Here is a 27,160-nt window from a genome sequence, read left to right as displayed (position 1 = left end):
TGAAACCGGGATGATAAAATAAGAATTTTGGTTTTTTTTACTTTTTTGATTTTTGTGTTTTTTATTATTTTATGATTTTTTTATTTTTGGGTTTTTTGTGATCCAAAATAGTTCTTATAGTTCTCAATTTAAAAAAAGTTATCTCATGATCCTGATCCTATATATATATATATATAATATGGGTTTTCTTTGAAACAATATATATTATTTTATATTTTAGTTTATAAAATAAAAAACAACACAACTAGCAATTAGGTGTATATTGTTTTCATCAATTTTTCTCTAGACGTGTCTAGAAGTTTTCCATTAGTTTCAAAGGTAGAAAATAGAATTCGTATATGAATTGAATTCCATGAATTTAGATTGATGTACATTTATGACTTACCAAAACAATTCAACTTTTGTGCACTTTTAATGATGGCTAAAATTATTATAAATACAAGGATACGAGCTTTGTTTACTCGATCTTCAAATTTGCATTGTTTTACCTCTAGCAAGAAATCTTGTATTTTGTCATTAAAAATGTCTTGGCGGAGATGGGTAAAACCCGAGGTAACTTTATCGTTATTGTTTATTTTTTTGTTGTGCATTGTCTTAAAGGTTAGACGGTTTAGATAATCTTACCATAGAAATTTATGGACATATGGTTTTAAACCATAGAAACTAGTGAATAACCACACTCGCTTCTTTCATTGGTTGGTCGACCTGTTGAATCGTATGAATTGTCGCCTTGTCGGTTCGGCTATTGATTCGGTTTCAAAAGATTGTGTATTATTTTATTTTTTTTAATTTCCAAGCGGTTATATCATATATGCATAAATTTATTATACAAAGTGTATTTCTTGTGTAGGTCTACCCTTTAATGGTACCGATTGTTGGAGTTATTGGACTGATGGCTACACAACTTGTACGTAACATATCCACCAATCCTGACGTGAGGTAAATCTTTTAACTACGAATCTAATATATTGTTCAGACAAAAAGGATCTAGTAACAATCTTATACTAAATTTTATGTTCCGGGTTTTAGGGTTACAAAAGAAAATAGAGCCGCAGGGATTTTGGAGAACCATGCCGAGGGTGAAAACTACGCAGAACATAGACTAAGAAAGTTTGTTCGAGGCCGTACCTCTCAGATCATGCCATCAATTAATGATTATTTCACTCGAGAGTAATGTTTTGAAAATCGAAGAGACGGATTGAATTTGTTGAATGTTGGTTTAATGTACTTTTCCTATTTGGTACTTGGTTGTTACGGGAGGTGTTTTATGTTTTGTTTGAATGCATAATTCATAATTTTTTTAAAAAGGTTAAATCTGCTAACATATAAAGTAACATATTTATAATATATATTGTTTATTGTTTTTGTTTTTGCTTTCAAGACGAGGTCTAAAAACAAGTTATCGTGAAAGGATTGGTGCAGATTCTTAGCGTAACTATTGTTTATTGTTTTTGTTTATATATGGGTGGTTGGACTTGACTGTTGTTGCCAAGGTCGTGTTTTTTTTTCAAGTGGTGTGTTGGCGGCTTCTAGCGCCTTACTAGAAAATTTCATATAATAGTAATCAAGTTTCCTAAATATATCATTAATGTGAAACTTGAAACTTTGGATAATATAATGAAAAGTTACCCTTGATTTTAAGTTTTTAACTGATAAGGGTAATGGTTATGAGTTAGTTTATATCATTGATTGTATAATAAACATAATTGACAAATTGATGTATTTAAGAATTACAAAACCAAACATTTTGTCTAATTTACTTTATAAGTGGTCATTTCCAAGGCTGATATATTTGGTTTAAGAAATTGGGATGGACTTAATCATGATACGGTTAAAATTTGGGTAGAGAAAATGTTTTAAACGAGATTACACTACTGATAAGGGTCACACAAGACAACTAAAATCTATGAAACAACCCTACATGTATCTTATGAAAGGTTTATTAGATTTTAATAATCTCTATTGAATTATTTTGACAGATAAAAAACCTTATTCATTTTATCGTCACCGGCGGTCCCAAATATAAAAAGTTGGGCCCCAATAGTCCCCCGTTAAAAAAGACTTAATGTCGTTATACTTTTTTCCAAATTTCAAACTAATGTTTTAGGGATTTTGATCGGTAGGAGGATACGAGTCGATTGATGTAAAACTTCATTCGAAACGGTGCACCCGAATTGAAGCATTGTTTCGTCGTTTTGAAGCACCGTTTCGAATGAAATTTACATCAATCGATTCGTATACTCTATCGATCAAAAGCTCTAAAAATTAGTTTGAAATTCGGAGAAAAGTATAACGTCGTTAAATCTTTTTTAACGGGGTCATTTGGGACCAATATTTTAAATTTGAGACCATTAATGACGATAAAATAAACAAGGATTATTATCGACCAATACCATTTAACAGAGATTATAAAAATCCAATAAACCTAACAAAACATCATGTCTAGTGAGTGAGAAGTTACATGGACCATAATGCACATGGAGTTGGGACACATAGGTTCCAATAAACCACTTCTCATGACCTTTCCAATACTCTGAAAGACAAATAAGTCTATGGCTAGGTTTATTCTTAAAAGGCCAAAACAATACTACCTTTACATGAGGAAGTCTTAATAAAGACATGTTTTGATTTCTAGGTGTTATATTTATGATGTAACTTTTTTGACATGAGCATAGAAAATAATGTGAAACATATATGTTGCAGGCATGGTTGTATAGGTCGTCGGACGCTGTCAACTCGGTCTAGTTTGGGAGTTGTGACTACTCGGTCTTAGTTGAGAAATACTCAGGAACGACTCAGCGAGTACTCGGCCTAGGCTAAAATTACTATGGGATACTTGTTGAGTAATTAATGGTTAGGCATGTAAATGAATCGGGGATTACTCGTTAAGATATACTGTTAAATAATATATGGTGGTAGTGTGGTACCATTAACTTGGATTGAGAGTTAGGCATGGAAACGAACTGAACGAACACGGACATGTTCATGTTCGTTCATTTAACTTTAACCGAATACGAACACGAACATATAATCAAACATTTTTTTTGTTCATGCTCATTCATTAAAAAAAATCCGTGATCACGACACTACATATAATTTAAACACTTCATTTCATGTTTATATTGATACAAACATAAGTGAACAAATATAATCGAATGCAAATAAACAAACATAAACCAACGTTCACGAACATAAATGCACGGACATAACGTGTGATCATGTTCGTTCCTTTAATTAAATGAACAAAAAACTTTATTCATGTCTGTCCGTTTATTAAATAAACGAAAATGAATAAACTTACCGTCAAACAATTCATGAACTTTTGGTTCGTTTAATGGCTTTGCTAATTCAGAATTAGTAATTCTAACCACAAAAACACAAATGGTGAAATCACAAAGCAAGTTTAGTAAATATGAAATATTCAAACAGTCTGTATTTTCTTTATATTGTAAGGTATGAAATAAAAGTTATAACAAAAATATTATAAATAAACAAAAAACTGAGGATCGTTCAAGGGATTTGAACCCGACGTGAATCGAACACGCAACCTTCTGATCTGGAGTCAGACGCGCTACCATTGCGCCACGGATCCTTGATGCTTTGTGTTTGTGAACATTATTTAATATTATAAAAACTAACGCTAAATCTGCTTTGGAAACTTGCACATCTTGCTTTAATATCTGTACACATGCGACCACTATATTTATTGTGACTATATTCTATGCTTTCTTCAGCATTAGGATTTAGTTTTCTCTGTATATTACTTAATTTCATAGTGAAATATGTTATTTAAGATTGGTATTTTTTATAATGGTTACGTTATTCTTGACAAGTTTAAATTACTCAATTCAAGGCCGGCCAAGATCCATGTCCAGGCTTGCGACCGTTTAGTGCATGGTTTCAGTTCCGGACACAAAATAACAAAAAAGGTTATATGCACGCACTAGTTTTATAAAGCATTAAAAAATGAATTTGGGCCAAAAAAATTTGTTTAATCTGTTTATGTTTAGTTGAGTTGAAAAAACTAAAAAAAAGGTATGATAACAAGTGAAATTGAGCCGAAGAAAGTTTATCTAAGATTCGTTTTCTGTACTCATTTTGGACACTCGAAATCTTGAAAACGGCCCCTGTTACTCTTGTTGTGAAATGATATGTTGTAATAAGTTGAGTATTTAACTTTGCTTATAAATAAGTGTTGTTCGAAGTACCACAAATTCACTTCAAAATAAAGTCTTTAGTCATATGTAAAGAGAGAGAAAATATTGGAGTTGTTATCTTTTGAGATAGAGAAAATGTTTGTCATCGTCGCATTCTTTCCACACCTTACCGTATGAATGAGATATACTGGAATGTTGATAACTCACATATGTTGTTTTTTGGGTTATTTTTAAGTTTAAAAGGACTAATAGGTTAAGATAAAATACTTAACTAAGAATCAGTCACCAATTGAGAGTCTTCAAATGTATTAAAATTAAACCTTTTAAATTGTTATAGAACAAAACACTTTAGAATGTTACTGTCATACTTGGAAGAAAAGAAGTAAAAGGCTTAGATTCATTTGAACTGTAATAAAACACTTGTTTTATCATGTCTTGTTTATGTGTCCGTCAAATAATACTGATTCATCAAACATTAATATAAAAGATCGTGTGACCATGAACCGATGAGATAATGAGGAAGAAAAGGTCGAAAAACATGTCTTTAAGGGCAAATGAAGAGATTATATATGATCCAGCCCAAGTGAAGCCCAAGAAAGCAAGCCCAGTCCTTAAAGCCCAAGGCCCCTCCAAGACAAAAGGACAAGTCAACAAATGAAGGGTCCCTTTTGGAGCCTGGAAGTATCAGGTCAAGATGACGCACGTCTGAGGCAAAAAGGAATCGTCTGGCGGATAAAATAGAGAAGTATGTTTAAGTCAAAGAGGAATGTAAAAAACCGCTGGATAATAGGATGTGTCCCCAGGCAACGGTCTGGAAGGAGAGATTCCTTTTGAACCCTTTATATAGAGGGATTTGTATAATGTAAAGGACATGTAAAAAACGAAGCTATTCACTTTTATATACCGATCATCTCTCTCAAACATCTCTAAAGAAACTTCTCATAATCAACCACTCACATTATTCCTACACACTAAGATTCATTTGAGGCTTCTACAACAAATGTGTGCAATGATTCGACTGTTTGTAATTCTGGACCGTATCCACAAATTGGTCAATATAAAAAGACCAAAGTTGGCAAATTGGTCAAAGTTGATTAAGTATACAAGTTGGTAAGCTAGAGTAATACAAGTCGATTTAGTCATACTAATTTATTTACTCGACCCACAAGTTAAGTGGTATTGAATAATTACATATTGGTTATATATTACCATTTAGCAATACGTATTAGAGTCTAACGAGTCTATATTAGCCTAAATAAACCAAGTTATGGTTTAACATTGCCAACAAGTTTTTTGAGTTGTATTCTTCTTGGTTTATAAAAAACTAGGAGTGGGGCCGGCCCAGACCAAAATCTGGGCTCAGTGACCATTTAGGTCTTAAGACTTGGTTTCGGTTCGAGTCACAAAATTAAAAAATAAAATCTATACACGCACATACACCGGTTTTCTTTAAAACATTAACAAGTGAAATTGAGCCAAAAAAAAAATGAAAAAAGGGCATATTTTATTTTGTTTATGTTTAGTTGGGCCAAATTAACCAGAAATAAGGAGGTTTTTCTGTTTACGTTAAATTGAGTAAAAAACCCGGAAAAAAGGCCCAATAACAAGTGGAATTGGGCCCAAAAAATGTTTATACATGATCCATTTTCTATACTCGTTTTGGGCATTTAAAATTTCAAAGACAAACCCAGCATAGAAGTTATACATTCTCGTGTTCATGTTTTACCGACTCTTAAACTCGATCGAAAGGAACATCACTCGATCAAATGTTAACACGGTTAGAAACAAGAATATAAAACCTAAAGAATATTAGTTGGCTTGCCCATTTTGCCATTCTAAGAACAACATAACATTGTACATGTCACGTGAAATGATGCACTTGTCACACATAATGTACTCAAGTGATCACATGAAAGCCACCATGGTCAACTAAGCCTTGATGATGTCTCCAAATTTGTACTTGTGTACCACAATATAAAAAATATATATAACTTGTCTTGCATTATTTGCATGTCCTCTTTTTTTTTTGTCTATCAAATCAATTTTGAAGTAGACATGTTCAAATCGGTGATACCCCCAATCGGTTCGGGTTATGAACTTGTCTGGGTTAGTCAATGTTTGGTCAAAACCAGCATGGATCGAAATGATTTGGGTTGGGAATCGTTTAGATTAGGGGTGCAAACGAGCCGAGTCGAGCCGAAGCTCGACCAGACTCCGGCTCGACTTGTTTCATAGTTTTTCAAGCTCGAGCACAACTTGGGTTCGCTCGTTCACTATTAAATAATTAATTTTTTTATATTTATGATTATTTTTTTTTTCAATTATAAGTTTTTATGTAACATAATATATGTTATTTAGTTATTTTTTCATAACATTATGTGTGTGTGTATATTATATAAGTTATATTAATGACCGACTCAATAAGGCTCGCGAGCCGGCTCAAGCTTGATAAGGAAAGCTCGGATTCGGGCTCGTTTAGTAAAACAAGCTTACTTTTAAGCTCGAGCTCGAGATCGTTTAAGCTCGGCTCAATCGAGCTTTTTCACGATCCGATCTTGAGCAGCTCACGAGCGCCTCGACTCATTTCCACCTTTAGTTTAGATGCAAGAGTCAAGAGTGTACACCCCTATTTTGCCTTCACTTATCATCAAGCAGACACAATAGACATTGTGGTGCGAAGGGCTTTACATTAGACTGAAACCGTTTTATTACATTAGACTGAAACCGTTTTAGAAAAAAAACGGTTTTAAAGCGTGCTTTCAAATCATGTCGAGTCCAAACCAGTTTTGGGGAAGAAAAACCGGCTTTAAAGCATTGTTTTCAAATCATATCGGGTCTAAACCAGTTTGTGGGAAGGAGACTACGAACTCGCGGTTTAGGCTTGAGTCCAAACTGGGTCGACTCAAACCTACTTTTTTGTTGAAGTGGGTCGGGTTATAAACCAGGTTGACGGGTCCAAACCGGTTTTTTTACACCTTTACTGTGATGTAAGAAACCTGAACCCAATATATTTAACTATTGTACACTACATGGCTTTAGCTTATATACTTTCAAATCACTAATTAATAGTACCAACAATAAGCAAAATGCATAACAAAATACAAGTCTTTACAGTCACATAACAAAACAAAACAAACATTTTGGTAAAAAAAATAAAAGACAATTTGTAAACAAGTACCATCAAAACAAAACACAGTGAACCGGGCCAGTCTCGTACCAGACCCGGACACGCATAAACCTAATGAGCCACAACCAAGCGCTCATCATCACTTGTCGCTTTAGTCATCAACAACGTCAAACCATCATGAACCCGAACCACTTCCACATTGACCATCTCTTCATGTAAACAAGTACCAACCCGACCCCGAACACCAACGTTAACCATGTCATCACTGACCCGCAAACCTAACGACACGCATGCTTTAACCATGACTGACCCCACAAATCTAACGACGTGCATGCAAGCGTGCAATCCCGACCCCCTCTCTTTTTAAAACATATTTTCGTTACTTTTCTTTTTCGTCTTTTTTTCATATTCGACCGACCGACAAACCGATAGGGGACTCGTTAGCATAACAATAACAAACCGACCAACCGGCCGACGCAGCCTTTCTCGTCTTTCAATCAAACGTGGGCCCCACCAACCTACCCACGCGACTCTTCACACACCGGCAACTGTTTCAAACATTCCGAACAAAGATACTCCAACGAAAACGTCTCCTCATACTCACTATTATGCACACACCGCCCGCATTCCGCACACCTAGGAATGCATATTATGCAAGCCCTACACTGCTCTTTCGGATGACAACCGCCAGCCGGACAGTCGTAAACGAGCCTCAAATTCTCACATCTCGGGCAGATTTCAACGTCTAAAGCGCGCTCATCGTCACACGGATGACACGAGTTTGCCCGGTGATAATAATTCGGAACATGACTAGTTTTCTGAATTCCCAACAAATTACTCAACACTTTATAATGATCTAATGTTATCCCATAAAATCCACCTGTTTTTATTTGCTTTATGCCCGCAGTTTCGGTATTCGCGTTAAACGCCTTCAGATTATTCAAGATACCCTCGATACTCAGTCGCGTGCATCCGGGAATGAATAACTACATTAAAAACACAAGATATTATTATTACCATATATGATAAGAATATAAATCAAAATAGAGTGAACTGCTCGGTTTGCGGTTTTCGTCCCCGTGGTTTGTCCAAATACGCGGTTTTAGTCCAATAGTTTCAAATTTGCGATGTTCGTCCCTGTGGTTTCATTTCACTTGAAATTAAACCCAAATTCATTAACCCCGTTAAGTTAGGTCGTTAAACCCAGACTTAACGGGGTTAATAAATTTGGGTTTAATTGCAAGTGAAATGAAACCACAGGGGCGAAAACCGCAAATTTGAAACTATTTATTTTGGACAAAACACAGAGACGAAACCGCAGTTTACTCATCAAAATATTTGAAACAAGTATTTTACCTTGGTTATTTTCGGATTCGTTTCCAAAACGCGCCTTAAACCATCATCCGTAATCTTCGGGCATTTAATGAGGCTCAGACATTGAAGATTACCCTCAGCACGGTTCGTTAACTCGACAAGAACATCATCAGTAATCCGCTCATTCAATGGCTGATCAATGTAAAGATTCCGCCATAACAGCGAATCATTATGGACCGTAACACACAAAGATTTACAAACACGCTCCACCGCAAGAAGATCTTTCGTTCCCAAATAACTAAGCGCTAGAACAAACGCATCGTGCGGTTCTCCTACGTCACGACACGTGGCGACAACATCATTTACACGGTTACAATCATATTCATGGAACATGAAATCAGTCTGTATCGACTGGAACTTCATCGCACTGTTTAAAAACAAACTAAAATCCGCAAACAACCCGTAATCTTCTTTATGATTCACATATGTGTTTCTCATGTAATCTCTATACTCAAGCTCTAAATCACCTAGCCATCCGGTAATGGCGGTGAACGTAGTACTAATATCACTAATATCGATATCCATCCCAAACGGATCCGATGGCAACAGATCAATAATATCTTTCGAAACAGACTCCGGTGAACCGCTTTTATCAAACTCGTGACCCACTTTCTCCCCGTTCACTATTCTCAGCGGCGAAACAATATTATCTTCCGACGTATGAGTCGGAAATATCGGACGCGGAGAGAAATTCAATGCCATTCTCTATAACCCCAGAAAAATATATATTTCCCGATACGAAACTATAAATGCCCGTTTACCCGTTCGACTTCTATTCCAACGTAAACACTACTCTTTCTTAACACAACCGAAACCAAAACCGAATTCAACGAAACCCTATACCAAGAAAATGACAAAACAAACCCTGGAAAAATATCTTTCCCGATACGAAACGTTAAAAGCGCGCAGCTTGTCGCCCGTTTACCCGTTCACCTCCTATTCCGCCTTCAACACAACTCTTTATTAACACAACACCAAACTACACCGAAACCGAAACCAAACTCAACGAAACCGAACCCAAACTTAACAAACCCGAAACCGAAATCAGCGAAACCGGACCAAATTCAATTCAACGAAACCCTAGACCAAGAAAATGACATAACAAACCCTAAATTTTTAAATTTTTTTCGTATTTTTTTTTCTTTTGTACTTTTTTTTGCTTTTCTTGAAGATCACGTCTTCTGTAAACCCTAAGTATAAAAAAACCCAAAATATAAAAAACCAAAACAAAAAAAAACCCTAATTTTTGGGGGCAAAATAATAAAAAAATCCCGCCAAAAATTTCACAATTTCACAATTTCTTATACTACGATTTATAATACACAGATTATAATCAAAACACTACACAAATCAACAAATCAACGAATCAACAAATCAACAAATACCATCGCCATGATAATAATAATACCCACAAAAAAAAACCCTAATTCTCAAATTCCAAACGAAACCCTAATTTCACAATTCGATAACAACTCTCAAATCAAACCCATAATAACAATCGAATAATAACCTGATTAAACCACAAAAACACGTCGGAATTGAACGAAATTGAATGGAATTGAACAGAATTAAACGGAATTGACGATACTGATGATCAATTGGAGGCTAATGCAGGTGCAATTGAGCGAATCGGAGGGTAATTAGAGTCGAATTGGGGTTAATTTCTAGAGAGAGAAAGTGGTTTTTAGAGAGAGAAAGAGAGAGAGTGTGTGTTGTTATGTTATGTTTATGAGAGAAGGAGATGAAGGGTTAAAAACGAGTATTAAGTATTCAGTGTATGAGGTGGAAACTGACACGTGGCTGGTTGTGTTTGTGTTTATCTGGTTTTACTCTTGACCGTTTGTCATTGTGTTTTACCGGTTGGTGCCGGTAAATAATAATAATAATAGTAGTAGTAGCGGTAATAATAATAATAATAATAATAATAATAATAATAATAATAATAGGTTGTATGGTAAGTTTTTACCGGTGAGTGGTGACTATTTTTGGTTCTCACCGTTGGTTTTGACAACAATTTCGGGTATGGTATAATAATAATAATAATAAAGTTTTTAAATTTAGTATACGTTAAGCAAATAAACTGGTTAACTAAATCGATTTGGTATTGAATATTGATTGAAACCGTAGGTTTGGAACTGGTTTCATAAACCAGTTTTAACTTTTGTTGACTAAACCAGAATCGCTTTTTAGTTTAAAACCGATTTGTACACCTGACACCTCTACAAGCTCGGTTTGAAACCGATTATGTAAAAGTCGGTTTGTAAAACATTTTCATTTTGATTGTTTGTACATTTGTTGTTGGTCATGATGGTGCTTTCCACTAATATTTTCCTGGTACGTTTTTTGCATGAAGATTTGCCAATTATTTGTGTTGTGGGTCATCTTAATTGTATCCGTATTAGTAAAACATTTTCATTTTGATTGGAACTTTTTTTAATTTATCACAGAACATATATTTTTTTTATTCTATATCTAATCACACTTTAAAACATTCAAAAATGATTTGCAAAATTGCAGTTTATATATATATATATTTGATGTTCAGCGAATCTTTCAAATGCACTACTGACAAAATTAACCACGTCGGGATACACTCGTCTCCGAACCGGGGAAAAGGACAACGTCCGTGAACACTTGACCGAATGTAAGACAATGCGGTGAGGTAAAACCAGGGCTGACTCAACGAGTTTGGAGGCCTAAATCGAAATGAGATTTTGTGATCCCTTCATGACCATTGGGAAAAAATGAAAATAAAAATAAAATAAAAAACTGAGGAGTTTTGAACTTGGGACCTACAAAGTAGCAACAACCAAGCTTACCACAAAGACAATAAATAACTTTGAGTTCTCTTTGTCCATTATAATATATATCAATATATAATGTTTTTTATCAATATATAATGGTTTTTTTTGTTGTTGTTGCATTCGAAAGCCTTAATTTAGTATGAGTCTAAAGCTGTTGCCTGATTTTGCTAATCCACGGGCTGACCCTGGGTAAAACTTGCTCAATTCAAAGATTGAACTAGCAATCACCCACTATTTACCTAGTCTTCTATCATTACCATGTATCGCCAAAATTAAATAGTGGGAACATTAATTAAACCAGAATCATTTTAAACATCATATTTTTTTCCCTACCGCTACATCATTAGCTTTTTGACTTTAATGATTTGTATCTATTTAAGTTTTGTCACCATTTATATACAAAAGGGACATGTACATGTCTTTGGAATGGTGTAATTAAACTGATTTGAAAAGACACTATTCACATTTGTTTTTTTTATAACCAATGTTTTTAGACCTGGCCTTAACTTAACCCATGAAACCATTCACCATAGGCACCAACTCGCCGAGGGCTTGTGCCCCTTAGGCATCAAGGGGGTAATAGGCGCAAGGGGCTTGGACGTGGGTCCACAACTTTTCTAACTAATAAAACTACCCAACACACATTTTTATAATATAAAGAATAACTGTGTTTTCAGTTAAATCATTGTGAATTTTAGTGAAAATTTATTGAAAAGCCAAAAGTTATATGATAGTGACGTTTGTTTTCACTTTTTAATTAAACCATTACACATATTCTTACAGTAATACCGTAAGTGATTTTAGAACTATGTTTTTCGAACTGAAATTGTAATATATCTTTAATAATTATATATTATACAAAAAAAATCAGTAACAACTTTTACCATCTATATTTATTAAATTCAGCATCAAGGAAATAAATTACTATACAAACTATAAACTATAATAATTAATAATTATGTAACACACATCAATACATCATTAACCTTCAACCAAGCAATAGAAAACTATTATCATCAAATCCCAAAATTACCAAAAAGAGAGTCAAGAAACAACCACTAAGGAAAAGGCCAAAGCAGACATAGAAAAACACATACATTAGTACAACATTACATAAAATATGGGGGTGGCCTGGTCTTTCTTGTTAGGTAGGTTTCCAGATATTTTCATCCAACCCCCCTCCCCCCACCCAAAAAAATAAACAAATAAATAAACAATAATAATAATATGTTCATTGGTTTTATTAATCCCCAAATATCATTTTTTGTGACGCTGAAAGGTTCTTTCTAACGAATTGACTGTGTCGGTTCCGTCTTGTAACGAATTTATTCCCAAAGGTCAGTGACTAACCAAATCCTAGTTTGTTACTTGCATGTCGTCAGAAAAACGTTTTTGACCAGAAACGTCATGTTTTTTCCCTGAAAACTCAATCTGACCACCGACTGACTCACCATCAACCAATCATCACCACTTGACCACCACCAACCGATTCGACGATGTTTTTGGGGTTTCACGACCACAATAATTGAGGCTTTTACTTGGAAAATGTTCATAAATGTCTGATCCAATGTTACAAAGATGTTTAAGACAAAAATGCCGAGTTTTCCAGAAAAAAAATGTGAGTTTCTGGCGATATGCAACTAACGGTGTTAGGTATCTGTTAGTCGCTAACTGTTGAGAAGAAATGCATTAAAAAATGAGACCGTAAGCAACCAATTAATTAGTTGAGACCGACATCGACTAAAAGATAATAGCTGAGAGCCAGAGATTAATAAACCAAATACACCATAAAAATAATAAAACAAAATAAAATTAAATAAATAACAAATTCCTTATATTTTCATATTTTCTTCAACCTGCAGCTAACGGTGTTAATATTCTGTTAGTGAGTCGTTGGAAATAAATACATTAAACTATAAGACTCCAGCAGTCAATTCGTTAGTTGAAACTAACATCGATTAAATCTCGATAGTTGGAATTAATAAAACAAATACACTACAAAAATAATAAAACAAAATAAATTTAAATAAATATCAAATTCTCTATATTTTCTTCAACCTATGTTCTTCTTCATAACCTAGTTTCCAATCTTTCCACACATAAACTTGATTCCTTTTTATCTTTTCAGTTATTCCTAAAATAAAGTGTGAACAAAAGTAAAGAAGGATTCTTGTGGTGTGGTGAGTTTACTTTTTATCCATCTGTCCATCTCACACAAGATATTAAATAATAATAATAATAAAATTCTACTTTTTAACAGTTTATTTTGGTAGATTTTTGCCCTTTATCTCCACTTTCAAGTCCCAAGATTGTTAATTTCCAAGTGGGTTTTTGGTGTCAATATCAAAAGCCTGAATCTTTCAAAAAAAAAAAAAATTCAAGAAATAATAATAATAAGCTGATGTGGGAGATTTTGAAAAAAAGTACATTGATGGTTTTGGGGGGTGTTTGTTTGGGTTTGATTCAGATTAATGGGTGTTTGATGTACAGTTCAGATTTGTTTTTGTGTGTTTGGTGTGTGTTGTAATATTATTTGACAAGAATTTTGTTTTATTTATAATATTTATAATTTTTATGATTTGGGTTGGAATTAGAATTGGGATTTTAGGGTTTTGAGTGTTTCTTGAAAAAGAGTTTTCCTTATTTATAAAATTAATAATCTTGGAATAGTTTTTTTTATGATTTGAGTTAGAATTTAAATTGGGATTTTAGGGTTTTGAGTGTTTCTTGATTGGATTCTTGTAAAGTTTCAATCTTTAAGTGTTTCTTGATTGATTTCTTGTAAAGTTTCAATCTTTAAGTGTTTCTTGATTGGATTTCTTGTAAAGTTTCAATCTTTTAACATGATCAAGCAAATTCTCAGTAAGGTTTCCAGGAAACAGTCAAAATCATCCAAGAATCAAGAATCTTTAGGTACCCAAAACCCGAATTTCATTTCTTCGAGTTCAAAAAGAAGTGATTTAGCAAGTGGGAATTCAAGAAAGCTTGTGAATTCGGATATTTCGGCGCCGTTGAACACCAGATTCAATCCGAACGAAACACATTTTCGTAATGGCGGACCTGTAAGTGTTTCTTATGAATCTTTACCGAGTTTTCGAGATGTTCCCACCGCTGAAAAACAGAATTTGTTCATCAAGAAAGTAGTTATGTGCTCTGTAATCTTTGATTTTAACGACCCGACGAAACACCTAAAAGAAAAAGAGATAAAGCGGCAAACTTTATTAGAATTAGTCGATTTTGTGGCGTCTAGTAATGTTAAGTTCACGGAATCTGTTATGCAAGAGTTTGTGAAAATGGTGTCTGCAAATTTGTTTCGAGAGCTCACGCCGCAACCGCGTGACTGCAAAGTCTTGGAATCTTATGATGTAGAAGACGAAGAACCATCAATGGATCCATCGTGGCCGCATTTGCAAATAGTTTACGAGCTTCTACTTAGGTTTATTGCATCGCCTGAAGCCGACGCAAAAGTTGCAAAAAAGTTCATTGATCATTACTTTGTTCTCAAGTTATTAGACTTGTTTGATTCTGAAGATCCTCGAGAACGCGAGTATTTAAAGACGATTCTTCATAGGGTGTATGGTAAATTTATGGTACATCGGCCGTTTATCAGGAAGTCTATGAACAATATATTTTACAGATTTGTTTTAGAGACCGAGAAACATAACGGATTGCTGAGCTTTTGGAGATTTTAGGAAGTATCGTTAACGGGTTCGCTTTGCCTTTGAAGGAAGAACACAAGCTGTTTCTTGCTAGGGTGTTGATCCCGTTGCATAAACCGAAATGTTTAGCGATGTATCATCAGCAGTTATCGTATTGCATTACGCAGTTTGTTGAAAAAGATTGCAAATTGGCTTATATGGTGATTAGGGGTTTGTTAAAGTATTGGCCGGTGACGAATAGTTCGAAAGAGATTATGTTTTTAGGTGAGTTGGAAGAGGTTCTTGAAACAACGCAACAACCGGAGTTTCATCGGTGTATGGTGCCTTTGTTTAAACAAATCGCCCGTTGCTTGAACAGTTTGCATTTTCAGGTATTTTTAAAATCATTTTTTGTTACTTGAGGAATTATATGGTTAGTTGTTTAGAGGAAGGGATATTTTGGTAATTTTACACGTAGCTCAATAATTGGTTTTCGTTTTCTTGCTAAAGCTGATATACCCTTTAGACAATATCCGGGCTCCCTATCTTTTTTACATTTGTTCATTCTGGTGTTGAATATTATAGATTAGTAGGCCTGTAAACGAACCGAACGAATACGAACAAGGGCATGTTCATGTTCGTTCATTTAGCTTAAAATGAACACGGACATGAACACTTAATCGAACACATATTTTGTGTTAGTGTCCGTTTATTTAAAAAATGAACATGCTCGTGTTCGTTAATGTTCATTAAACAAACAGTTGACGAAAATAAAAGAACATAACTGAACAAAGATATATAAACATAAATGAACACAAACAAACATGAACGAACATATATGGACACAAATGAACATTAATAAACGTACATAAATGAATGAACGAAACATGTGTTCATGTTCGTTCGTTTATTAAGTAAACGAGCTTCCCGTCGAATAGTTCATGAACAGTTCACCGAACGTTCGGTTCGTTTACAGGCCTATAGATTAGTGATTGGTGGTGAGATTCTCATATACCCTGATAAAAAACTTGAAGCTTTATTAGTGTTGTTGTGTTGAAGGGTATATTTGGTATATTCTAACTTCTGCAAATCCTTTTGTTTGAAGTGACTTTAAGATTTCTTGAATGATGGTAATAAGTCCTCATTTACCACAAATAAACCATTGACGACTTGACGGTAGTTCTTGAAAAATGATAGAAGTTCACTTGTTGACATTGTCCGGTTGAAGGGTAAATTTGGTACTTTTTATAATCACATATAAATTTTTTATTTTTAAGCAAATGCCTATTCTAATTTCCCAATTCAAGATTTCTTAAATCAATGCTTTTTATCGACTTGTGTTGTTTCCCGTGTTAAAGATTATAGATTTATAATGATAAGAAGATGCTACCATTGAGGGTAATTCTTGAAAAAAAATAAAATTCAAAACTTTATTATATTGAAGGTAGATTTGATATTTCCTCATGACCACATAAATACTCTTGGTCAAATGCGTGTCCGAATGACTCATTTCAAGATTTCCTCATGACCACATAAGTATTCTTGGTCAAATGTGTGTTCGAATGTGACTCGATTCAAGATTTTTTTAAATCAAGTCTTTTTATCGAGTTGTGTAGTTTCTGGTGTTAAAATTTATAGATTTATAGATTTACGATGATAAGAAGATGCTCATTTTCCAAAATTTACCATTGAGGGTAATTCTTGAAAAAAATTAAAACTTTTTTATCTTGAAGGGTAGATTTGATATTTCCTCATGACCACATAAGTATTCTTGGTCAAATGCGTGTTCGAATGACTGAAATAAGTGAATACTTTTTTTTTAGGTGGCAGAAAGAGCTCTTTTCTTTTGGAACAACAATCACATTGAGAGTTTGATCAGGCAAAACCGCAAAGTAATATTACCATTAATCTTTCCAGCACTCGAAAGAAACGGGAGGCACCATTGGAATCCCGCAGTGCATAGTTTGACTTTAAACGTTCGGAAAATCTTCTTTGACCTTGACCCGGATTTGTTCAATGAGTGTTTACTCAACTTTCAAGAAGAGGAAGCGAAGGAAGAAAAAGTCAACGCGAGACGTGAATCCACCTGGAAACGGTTAGAAGAAATGGCTGCAGATAAAGCTTCAGGTAATGAAGCAGTTCTTGTGAATTAGGAGTCGGGTTCGGGCAGAAATTGGGTAAAGATTCAAGCTTTTGTAATTCCAGTTAGAAAAGCTAAACATAGTTTTTGTATATTTCTGTTGGTGTTTGTGTTTAGGGTGACAATGTGTTAAATTTAGTGTGATGATTAACTAGCTAAAGAAATGTATTTTGAGCAAGTTTTCGGCTTTTTTGCTATGTTCAATCAGTCTTTTGATTTGATCATTTTATTATTATTATTATTATTATTATTATTATTATTTTTTTTTTTTTGGGGGGGGGGGGGGGGAGTGATTTAAACGAGTCGTGCCGATTTTTAAGCTCGATTATGTTTGGCTTGTTTAACTTAAAATAATTCAGGTTTAAGGTTAATTAATTTTCAGTCTTGTATGTAAACTTGGCTTGTGAATTATTTAATGGGCTCGAGCTTGACTTGTTTACGATTAATTTTAAGGGTGATTTTTATGATGCATATTATGTATAATAATTTATCAATACTGTATACATTATTTTTTGTATTGTATCATATACATGATATTACGATTACATAGGTAGCAAGTTCGTCTAGATCCGTGAGTCTAATCAAGTTTATGTTTGTTCTTAGATAAATTTCAATTTAGACTGAATTTTAAGCAAGGTCTGACTATCTGAATTACGTTTTTAACGGGTAAAACTTAAGTTTTTTTTATGAGGGCTCCTAGATATATAAATAATAAATAAGGTTAATAATACATATGTTGGTTTAAAATATATTTTAGGTATATATAATATGAAGTCAAACAAGTATTTATTATTATTATTATTATTCTCAATTGAATTGATAATAACCATTATGAATTTATGATTATAAAATATATGTTACATAGGATAACAATTTTAGTACAAAATAAATGCAAATCTTGACTTTTTCATGGTAGAGGGATTATCGAGCCATTCAATTTGACATTTTGATATTCATGTTCCTATGGATTATTAAAATGCATGGTGGTGTTCGCATTTTTTAACTATTGCCACTTTAATAAATAGGTTTTTTATAGGGTGTTGTTCGTACAGATTTGATGTGGTGTATGATTTTGAGTTCACTAGTTGAACAAAGTGAATTTGAATACGAGTCATATATTTAATTGTGTCAAAAATATTATCTATAGTATAGACATACTTCATATCATATCATGACTTGAATTGAACCGTCAAAATACATTTTCAAGTATGAGCAATAATTGGCTTGGTTAAAATTGAACAAATCCGTTTTTTGTATGTAAACTGTTAGTACATGAGAGAAAACAAATATTCGATATAGCTACATGAAATTATATATATGTTCATAAAAATGCAAATTAAATTTTAATTATTCGAACGATAAATCGTAATTTTTCCTAACAAAGTAACCAAATAAAATCTAACTTTTATATTTATATTGTTGTCAAAGTGCCATCTCTAATGTCTCAGTAAAATAGACACCCAACAAAAAAAAATGGCCACATAAGCATATTCGACATCTCTTTCAGTATTAGTTGACACAACCCGATGAAGACACGTGTCCTTATCATGTTGTCTATTCTAAACAAGCCAAAAATCGATCTAGCTATGGAGATGCCTAATAGTAGATGCATAGGCTCTACAGTTAGTTACTGCCGTCTAATAATTTAAATAAAATAGTAAATTATACGTGAATTATCTGAAATTATAATTATTAGTTATTACATAAATAATTTCCAAATTTGATGCTGCAAAGTTCCATCGGTTTTGTTATTTTTTTAGGCAAGATACATGTATTATGCTTTTTTTTAAATGTTGTTTATACTGTAATGAATGTAACTGATACTTATCGAATTTGTGTTGACACGCTGACATAACACTTGGGTTTTACCAATAAGGCTTGGGTTTTACCAACAATGCCCAATTTTACTGATGTAACAAACAACCGATACCGACCAAATTCATTTAAACTTACCGTCGCAAAACGAATAAATTCAGGGAAATCACTGGTTATAAATTATTACTATCATAGAAATTCCAATAATATTTATTTAGGTTAGCAAGTGTTTAATGTAACCCATGTTCGATTTCTACCACCAGGATTTAGCTTCAACCATACCAAGGTGATGTTGAAAGACTCCGCGAGTAGGTGACTTCATTAGTTATGTTTAGGGGTGAGCACAGTTCGGTTCAGTTATTGGATGAAACCCAAACCGAAGCTATCGATTATTTTTGAATACCAACCGATCGGTTTTCGGTTATTTTCGGTTTTTTAATTGTGAGTAGACATTACAAAAAAAAAAGAATTCAAAAAATAGAGTACCTCATATATATTGAATTCAAAATACAAAAATAAGCAAAGTTATGTGGAACCAAACAAATACAAAGTTGTTTGAGTAATAGAGTTTAGAATTCAACAAAATTTTTAATCAAAAAAAACTAAAAGTTTGGCTCAAATATTCATTCATTATCTTATTCATTATCAAAGTTTAGATCCAATCTTCATCATCTACATAATCTTCATCACCGTCAATGGTAGATTCTTTTGGTCTTTTGTTTCCGGTCATAACATTTAAAAAAATCACGTAGAAAACATAGGCTCGATTCATCGGTTCGGTTCGTTTTTTTTAATGGATAATCGAACCTAAACCCAAAAATCGATTTCTCAGAAACTAAAAAATTAACCATCAGCTAATGCTTCAGTTCTGTTTTTTCGGTTATTCTGTTTCGGTTCGGTTAATTCGGTTTTCTGCTCACCCCTAGTTAGATTCTATAACTAAAAAAGTTTTATATCACCGCACTGTCGTGTTTTAGATGACTGTTCACATACATTGCCCTTAGGTGAATGTTTTTCCCCAGATCAAAACACGATCCAGACATGATGAATTTAGCCAGTAACCCATTTGAAAGATTCTTTTAACATAAAAGAAAAAGAAAAGAAAAAAATAGGGTGAGCACTTGATGGTTCCACGTGTACAACATTCATTTATCAAAAAAACATATTGGATAAGATGTCCTTCACATAGTTCAAGTTCTGATAGCTTAGCTTTAGCTTTAGCTTTAGCTTAACACACCAACAACAATGGAGGTTTGTATGTCTTTGAACTCACACACACTCCTTCAAACACTGTCTTCCAAAACTCTTAAACCAACTGATGATTCCAATTCAATCAGACACTCGTTGTTTTCTTCGTCGCAAATTCATCGCAAACAACAACCGACCAAGAGACTTTTAGTGGCGGTTGAAGCTAAAGGCAAACGCGGCATGCAAAACCGCCAGTTTCAACGGCCTATGCCGGCTTTGCCAAAGATTGAAGATGATGGGAATCCTAGATTCGTTATTTTTATCCGTATGGCTAATGTTAGTATTTATTTATTTATTATTATTATACTCTCTTGTTAACTTGCTTTAATTAAATAATTGTGTAACCGAGCCCGGCCCAAGCTCGACCAGGCTCGTTTTTACTTACCAGGGCTCAAGCTTGGCTCAATTGTTATTTGTGATTTACTAGCTTTTATCTCCCGTGTTACGATGATGTTTTACATTATTAGTTTCTAATATTTATATACTTTTTATGATTTTAATTTTATTTATTGTAAGGAAGTTAATAATATACTCAAGCTTTGATAATAAAGAGTTTCACAAATAAATGAGATGTTATTTTGGTTTGGTGAGACCCGTGACTTGCTTTTTTTTACTATAAAATTGTTTCTTAATTATATATAATATCTTTAAAAAACAGATATTAATTTTTAGTATATCCTTATTTTACAGGATTTTCATATCAAATATTTGATGAGATTAATTTTTAATATAATGTGATGTTATAACCCGTTTAAAAGCTATCTGGTTTGGTGAGACTCATACCCATAACTGGAGTTAACGGGTTAAAACCAAGGTCCCATTGCCTTCCAAAAATAAAATTCTTTTTTAAAAAATGATTGCTTTGGCCCGATTTGAGCCAACTAGGTAAGACTAACAATAATAGGACCAATTAGCAAAGATTCATCGGCCTAGGGGAGCCTAGCGATAAATCCTGCCTACGCTCGATTATTACAACTCTAGACGTAGGGGTGTAAAGGAGTCGAGCCCAAGCTCTAGTTATACTTAACGGAGATCGGGTCTTTTATTATTTATTAAGTATATTATATGCGCATTTAATTATTTATATATATTTTTTAGGTAAATCTTAAACGAGCCTAAACTCGGCTCGAGCCAAAGTTTGGATGTGCAGTGTGAAAATAATAAGTAGTCGTCCAAAAGTGGTCAAATTAAAAAAGGTCAAATTTAAAAAACACACAAGGCTCGAGCTCGGGCTCAAAAAGCTCAGCTCATTTCGAGCTTTGTATCGATCCTGTTTCAGTTTTGTAGGGGTGCAAACGAGCTTGGCTCGTTTCGAGCTCTTTTTCTAAAGCTTGAGCATGGCTCGTGAGTTGCCTTTTCTAGCTCGGGTCCGGCACGTTTATTATTTGTTAATGAATTTATGTGCATCTTTATTCTTTAATTATCTTTATATACTTCGAGAAAAACCTTAATGAGCCTAGGCTCGACCTCGTGTGCAGAGGACCTTAAATGAGCCAAACTTTGGCTGGAGCTCGGCTGTGTAGTGTGAAATTAACACATAGAAGTCGAAAAGTGTTAAATCTTTCAGATAACTAAACGAGCCTCAGGGCTCAGGCTTGACTTGTTTCGAGCGGCTTGGCTTGTTTGTACAGTTGCACCCCTACAATTTGATAGCCATGAAACCGGACCTGTATTTATGCACGTTTCGAAAATTATTTTATTTATTTCAAATTAAAATAGAAAAAACACTTAATTTTATAGTGTGCTTCTACATAAAGTTACAACACACAAAAAGTTACTAATCGTTTTAAAAGAATTTAGTTTTATAACTTTGACTTATAAACACAAACCGAGCTACATCTGGATAATGGGTAAGCGAGCAACAAGCTGCGCCGCTATTCCCTTTCGAATTCTTGTAGGTTTTGCTGCTAAAATCCATGTGCTGCCTGTTTGTATGTAATATTTTGTCTTGATTTTGTGTAACAAACTTAAATTTCACATGCAAACAATATGCTTCATGATACTTTTACATTATATAATGTTATAAAACATTGTACTTGTTATGCAGGTTTATCTATGGTACCCTGTAAGTATTGTAGCAGGTGGCACAACAGCAAAGATCCTGATTTCAGCTAAAGATAATTTTCTTGGGAAATATATATACAAAGACACTCTAGCTAGAAATCTTGCAGGAGTGATTTATAAAGTAAGTTTTATATTTATAAGTTAAGTTTCTTCAACATGATTTGATAGACGCTTCGTTTTGGGCTAAAACCGGACCTAAAACTGAAACTTTGGTTATATTTTTTTTTTACTGAAAAAAATATAGAGATTTTTTTATTTTTTATTTAAATAAAAGGATCCAATTACAATAGAGAGGTGGATAAGCGAGCAACAAGCTGCGCCGCCACCCCCTTTTGAATGGCAAACTCGATCCTACTAAAAACAAAGTTACAGTTCTTTGTCGTCAATAAGTTACTGTGCACGACCCGTTGAACTCTTCGGTTTTTGAATTTTTTAAAACAATTCAGTTTCAGTTTGGTTCGGTTTCGGTTTTTTCAGTTTGAAATTTTTGGGCCCAAAATAATGAATTCGGGAATAGATCATTTTGTTAATTGTTAACTGATTGATTATTACACGCTTGAGCTAAAAAAATTCGAGTTACGTATTTATTAAATACTTATAAATTACTTAAAATATTAACAAATGAAAATTTATATAGGTTCGGTTTTTTCGGTTTTTATTACATGCAAAGCAAAAACCAAACCGTAAGTTTGGTTTCTACAAGACCTATAACCACACCATCGGTTTTATTTTAGTTTAGTTTCGGTTCGGTTTTTTCGGTTTCATGCACTCCCCTAGTATCATAACAAAAATCATGCAAGTTTATGGAAGGTTTATTACATAAAAAATGTAACGAACACTATAGTTTTTGTCGGATGTGATGAACTATCGTTATATCATTTGATGTCACAAACTTCATCCATACAATTTAATGGCACTTGACATGTTACAGTAGTTGAATAAAATGTAAAAAAAATCTCTTGATATCAATATATAAAGGATCTTTTTTATTTTTTTTTACATTTTTATGTGTGTAATTCGAATAGGACGAGAAGGAAGTTCAAAAGACAGCAATTCGACAGCATCGTGTGTTGCGGTCAGCTACAGAATTCCGATATGGTTACAAAATAGTGGTATGTTATTCTTAAGCACATATAAAGATAGAACTAAAACTGTAACATACCTAGGGGTGTGCACAGTTCGGTTTTGAGTCGTTTTGGACTAAAAGGCTGTCTCCAAGAATCGTGAAAATTTTTGGGTTGAAGGCAAAACAAAAATAAAATTGGGCGTTAAATTAGTGAAGTAATTGGGTTTAAACATTAAGAATACATAGTTTTTTTCAAAAAAAGTATATATAATATTTAAAAATAAAAAATTCGGGCCTATCAAAGTGTCGGGCCGCGTGGTCGACCTACCTCATAGCCGCCCTTGACTAAAACCGAACCAAACACCGAAACTTCAGTTTTTGAGTTTTTAAAACTGTTCGGTTTCGGTTTTTCGATTTTCAGTATGGGTTTCGGTTAGGTTTAGGTTTTTTCGGTTTTGTAATTTGAGCTTGAAAACTTTGGGCCGAAAAAATAATATTTACCCAAAACTAATGAATATGGGCTTAAATCTTTTTGGTATTTAAAAACTAGCTGATTATTATAAAATTTGGCTAAAATATTTGAGTTACATATTTATTAAATTCATATAATTACTTAAAATAAAAAATAAAAAAAATCAAAATCTATACATTCGTTTAGGTTCGGTTTGGTTTGGTTTTTTCGATTTTTATTACATGCAAAACCAAATCCGTGAGTTCGTTTTTTACAGAGACACAGAACCAAACCATCAGTTTTTGTTTCGGTTTGTTTTTTCTTTTTTTCGGTTTCACGCACGCCCCTAAACTTACGCATTAACCTGCTAATATCTTCCACTATGTATTTAAGTTAGTTTACCAAATTGTCATCTTAATTCTCATGTTCATTATGCAGGAAGGTACCAACATAAGAGCAGCACTTGCAAGCAATGATGTAATTGAGGTACTTATAATTATGATATATGTTACATTATTATTATTTTTTTAACAAACATTTGTATTAAGCTAAGTTTCCGCCTGTTTAATCGATCTGAGATGTCGAATTCTTATATTTTTTAAGCTCCCACAAAAAGACGAGCTGAAAACAGTTCTTGATAAAGTGGTGGATTTCTTCGGTGATGCCAAAGAGTCATTCGGCAAGTTGACTGATATAAAGACTGAAGCCGAGTCTGAGGAAACGAGTGACAAACCCAAGTGAGTTTCTGCCTTCTGGTTAAAACATTTGTGTTTTTTTCATTAAACACTTCTTTTATATAAATAATATGTACTATAAAGTATGCTGTACGCGACTATGCGTTAACCTCGACCCGTTTGACTCAAAAACTACTTTTACAAGTAGAGAAAAATTTCGCTTCGTCCTTAAACCAAAGAAATTACAGGAAACATCCTTTATGTTTACGTTTTTGTAAGGGATTTTGTCCTATAGACTAACGTGCATTAAGTTTGTTCGTTAAGTCTTTGCACATGACTGGACTTATCAAAAAAAAATTTAATGCCCGTTAGTCGAAAATAGGGGTGCAAACAAGCCGAGTCGCTTGCGAGCTACTCGAGCTCGGATTGATAGAAATCTCGAAATGAGCCTAGCTTTTTCGAGCCCGAGCCTCAAATAAAGCTCGCTTAGTTATCGATCCCGAGCCCGAACTAGAGCTTTGTATGGTCGTATGGGAAGCCCGTTTAGGCTGGTCGGGCCTTAACGAGTTTTTCATAGTTTTAAGTTTTACCTCTTTTGGACTTCTATATATTAAGTTTACACTGCGCAGTCGAGCTTAGGCTTGTTTAAGGTTTTTCTCAAAATATATCAATAATAGTAGTAGTTGTAAAACTGTATGATCCCTTGAATTACACAAGAAGCCAAAGGCCTATACATAGTACAATGAAAGGAGATAATTACGGACTATCTATGGTAAACAAATCAAGCCTAATTACAAGGTGATTACAAAAGATTTACACAATAATGCCAATAATAAATGTCAATAATATCGGTGATATTATTTGACTAACAGTACCCCGCAGTTTGAGCCGTAGGTGAGCGGAGGCATAAACTGGATCGAAATCGTTGAAATAAATGCTTAGGTAACCCCTTGGTGAAGATGTCTGCATATTGATAGTCAGCTGGAACATGAAGGACTTTAACGGCGCCAAGACGAACTTTTTCTCGAACAAAGTGTATATCAAGTTCAATGTGTTTTGTTCGTTGATGTTGCACTGGATTGTCGGCTAGATAAACTGCAGAGATATTGTCACAATAAATAATCGATGCATGTCTAACTGGAATATGAAGTTCGAGCAGAAGGTTACGTATCCAGCTAAGTTTGGCTACGGTGTTGGCAACACCTCGGTATTCCGCTTCGGCGCTAGACCGAGAGATGGTTGGCGTTTTGAGGACCACGAGATAAGATTTACACAATAATGCCAATAATAAATGTCAATAATATCGGTGATATTATTTGACTAACAGTAGTAGTAATAATAATAATAATAATAATAATAATAATCAATTTATTGTTTATTTATTATTATTATTATTATTAAATAATAACCAAGCCGAGCCCAAGCTAGAAAAGACACCTCACGACCCAAGCTCGAGCTCTCGCAAGTCAAAACCAGACAAGCCTGAGCCTAGGCGAGCTCGGGCTCGGCTCGTTTACACCCCTACTCAAAAAGGACAATATATGTTACAAAACTCAAACATAAAGGAAGTTACTTGTAAGTTGTAATTTCTTTAGTTTAAGGACGAAAAGTAAAACTTTCAATATACATAAAGAACGAAAAGTGTAGTTTACTCTTCACAAGTAAACGGTCAAAAACATGTTTTTTTAACCGCCACTCGTTGATACTTGACAGGGTTAAAAGCTGAATATGAAGGAGAAAGGATACATGGATTCAGTGTACCAGGTTATTAACAAAATATAAAAAAACAGGTTTTAAACCTGAAATTTTTCTGAATATTGTTGCTTTAAATTTGTGTTATTTAGACCAATGCTTGCGGTTTATTGTTAATAGTACATAATGTTTGTTGTGTCGCCGTTGAACGTCATATCATTATTTCTTTCGTACAAGCGAATGTATACGAGACTAGTAGTTTATTCTTTTTTCTTTATTGCTGGTAAAAGTGGTAAACTTTTAGGCCCCAAAAGATTTTGAGGCACGCGCACCGTCATTTTTTTTATACGTTTATCGGACCCGTTACTAGAAAACTTACAGGTCCCATCAATATCCTACTGATGTTGCATATTTTTTTATACGTTTAGCGGACCAATTACTAGAAAACTTACAGGTCCCATCAATATCCTACTGTGTTGCTCATTTTTTATAAGTTTAGCGGGCCCGTTTTAAGGCACGCGCACCGTCATTTTTTTTGTTGCCTTGTTGATGTTGTTTAGTGGTTTCCGATAAGATTCCAGCAAAAATCAGCGGTTTCCAACGAGATTTCAACCAATTTCCGGGCATAATGTGTTTGTGTATGTATAAAACTAAAAATTACATATAAAAATGTGTGTGTATATAAAACTAAAAATCATCCATTAAAGTTCGACCTTATTAATTTTGATTAATCGGTTATCCTCACCCAATGCCCGACTAACGACGGCCGGTTCGATGTTTGATTCCGTTAATTACCGTGAATAGATGGGGAAAACTGAAAAGGAAAATTGGAAAAATATGTACTTTGATTATGGTGAGGTGCTACTTGAACAACAATTAATATAAATCCACTAGCTAAAAAGTACAATAT

General features: G+C 33.8%; 3 protein-coding genes, 1 non-coding gene and 1 pseudogene across 5 annotated transcripts; 3 read left to right on the top strand and 2 right to left on the bottom strand.

Moving 5' to 3' along the window:
* The first annotated feature begins 447 nt into the window (after positions 1-447).
* On the top strand, positions 448-1,255 carry LOC143555335 (uncharacterized). The gene is made up of 3 exons (XM_077044902.1): positions 448-552; positions 851-939; positions 1,030-1,255. Exons 1-3 carry the CDS (start codon positions 523-525, stop codon positions 1,172-1,174), a joined length of 264 nt encoding a protein of 87 aa, XP_076901017.1. The 5' UTR covers positions 448-522; the 3' UTR covers positions 1,175-1,255.
* Positions 1,256-3,520: 2,265 nt separating this feature from the next.
* Positions 3,521-3,592, bottom strand: TRNAW-CCA (transfer RNA tryptophan (anticodon CCA)). Its single transcript has one exon. It is a non-coding gene; the product is annotated as a tRNA-Trp (tRNA).
* Positions 3,593-7,597: 4,005 nt separating this feature from the next.
* Positions 7,598-9,779, bottom strand: LOC143555334 (F-box protein SKIP14-like). The gene is made up of 2 exons (XM_077044901.1): positions 8,641-9,779; positions 7,598-8,270 (listed from the first exon to the last, which is right to left on the bottom strand). The coding sequence occupies exons 1-2, from the start codon at positions 9,358-9,360 to the stop codon at positions 7,803-7,805; spliced, it is 1,188 nt and encodes a 395-aa protein (XP_076901016.1). The 5' UTR covers positions 9,361-9,779; the 3' UTR covers positions 7,598-7,802.
* A 3,760-nt stretch (positions 9,780-13,539) lies between these two features.
* On the top strand, positions 13,540-17,477 carry LOC143555354 (serine/threonine protein phosphatase 2A 57 kDa regulatory subunit B' theta isoform-like; annotated as a pseudogene). Its single transcript, XR_013139185.1, has 2 exons — positions 13,540-15,492; positions 16,924-17,477. The product of XR_013139185.1 is annotated as a serine/threonine protein phosphatase 2A 57 kDa regulatory subunit B' theta isoform-like (transcript).
* A 2,808-nt stretch (positions 17,478-20,285) lies between these two features.
* On the top strand, positions 20,286-26,523 carry LOC143555333 (protein HHL1, chloroplastic-like). The gene is made up of 6 exons (XM_077044899.1): positions 20,286-20,579; positions 22,351-22,488; positions 23,393-23,479; positions 24,323-24,370; positions 24,488-24,621; positions 26,272-26,523. Exons 1-6 carry the CDS (start codon positions 20,301-20,303, stop codon positions 26,282-26,284), a joined length of 699 nt encoding a protein of 232 aa, XP_076901014.1. The 5' UTR covers positions 20,286-20,300; the 3' UTR covers positions 26,285-26,523.
* Positions 26,524-27,160: the final 637 nt, after the last annotated feature.

The sequence above is a fragment of the Bidens hawaiensis genome, unplaced genomic scaffold, assembly GCF_021521415.1.
Source record: "Bidens hawaiensis isolate Kalapana, Puna unplaced genomic scaffold, B.hawaiensis_p1.1 tig00018048_1, whole genome shotgun sequence".
Taxonomy (NCBI): Eukaryota; Viridiplantae; Streptophyta; class Magnoliopsida; order Asterales; family Asteraceae; genus Bidens; species Bidens hawaiensis.
This window is presented reverse-complemented; position numbering and strand designations above follow the sequence as displayed.

What these genes read in the sequence shown, in the direction of transcription:
- LOC143555335 (XM_077044902.1), top strand. Translation starts at nt 523, where the DNA reads ATGTCTTGGCGGAGATGGGTAAAACCCGAG. An exon ending in GGAGATGGGTAAAACCCGAG is followed by an intron (nt 553 to 850) that starts GTAACTTTATCG and finishes TTTCTTGTGTAG; the next exon opens with GTCTACCCTTTAATGGTACC. An exon ending in TCCACCAATCCTGACGTGAG is followed by an intron (nt 940 to 1,029) that starts GTAAATCTTTTA and finishes TCCGGGTTTTAG; the next exon opens with GGTTACAAAAGAAAATAGAG.
- LOC143555334 (XM_077044901.1), bottom strand. Translation starts at nt 9,360, where the DNA reads ATGGCATTGAATTTCTCTCCGCGTCCGATATTTCCGACTCATACGTCG. An exon ending in CGAATCCGAAAATAACCAAG is followed by an intron (nt 8,271 to 8,640) that starts GTAAAATACTTG and finishes TTTTTAATGTAG; the next exon opens with TTATTCATTCCCGGATGCAC.
- LOC143555333 (XM_077044899.1), top strand. Translation starts at nt 20,301, where the DNA reads ATGGAGGTTTGTATGTCTTTGAACTCACACACACTCCTTCAAACACTG. An exon ending in TTTTTATCCGTATGGCTAAT is followed by an intron (nt 20,580 to 22,350) that starts GTTAGTATTTAT and finishes CTTGTTATGCAG; the next exon opens with GTTTATCTATGGTACCCTGT. An exon ending in TTGCAGGAGTGATTTATAAA is followed by an intron (nt 22,489 to 23,392) that starts GTAAGTTTTATA and finishes TAATTCGAATAG; the next exon opens with GACGAGAAGGAAGTTCAAAA.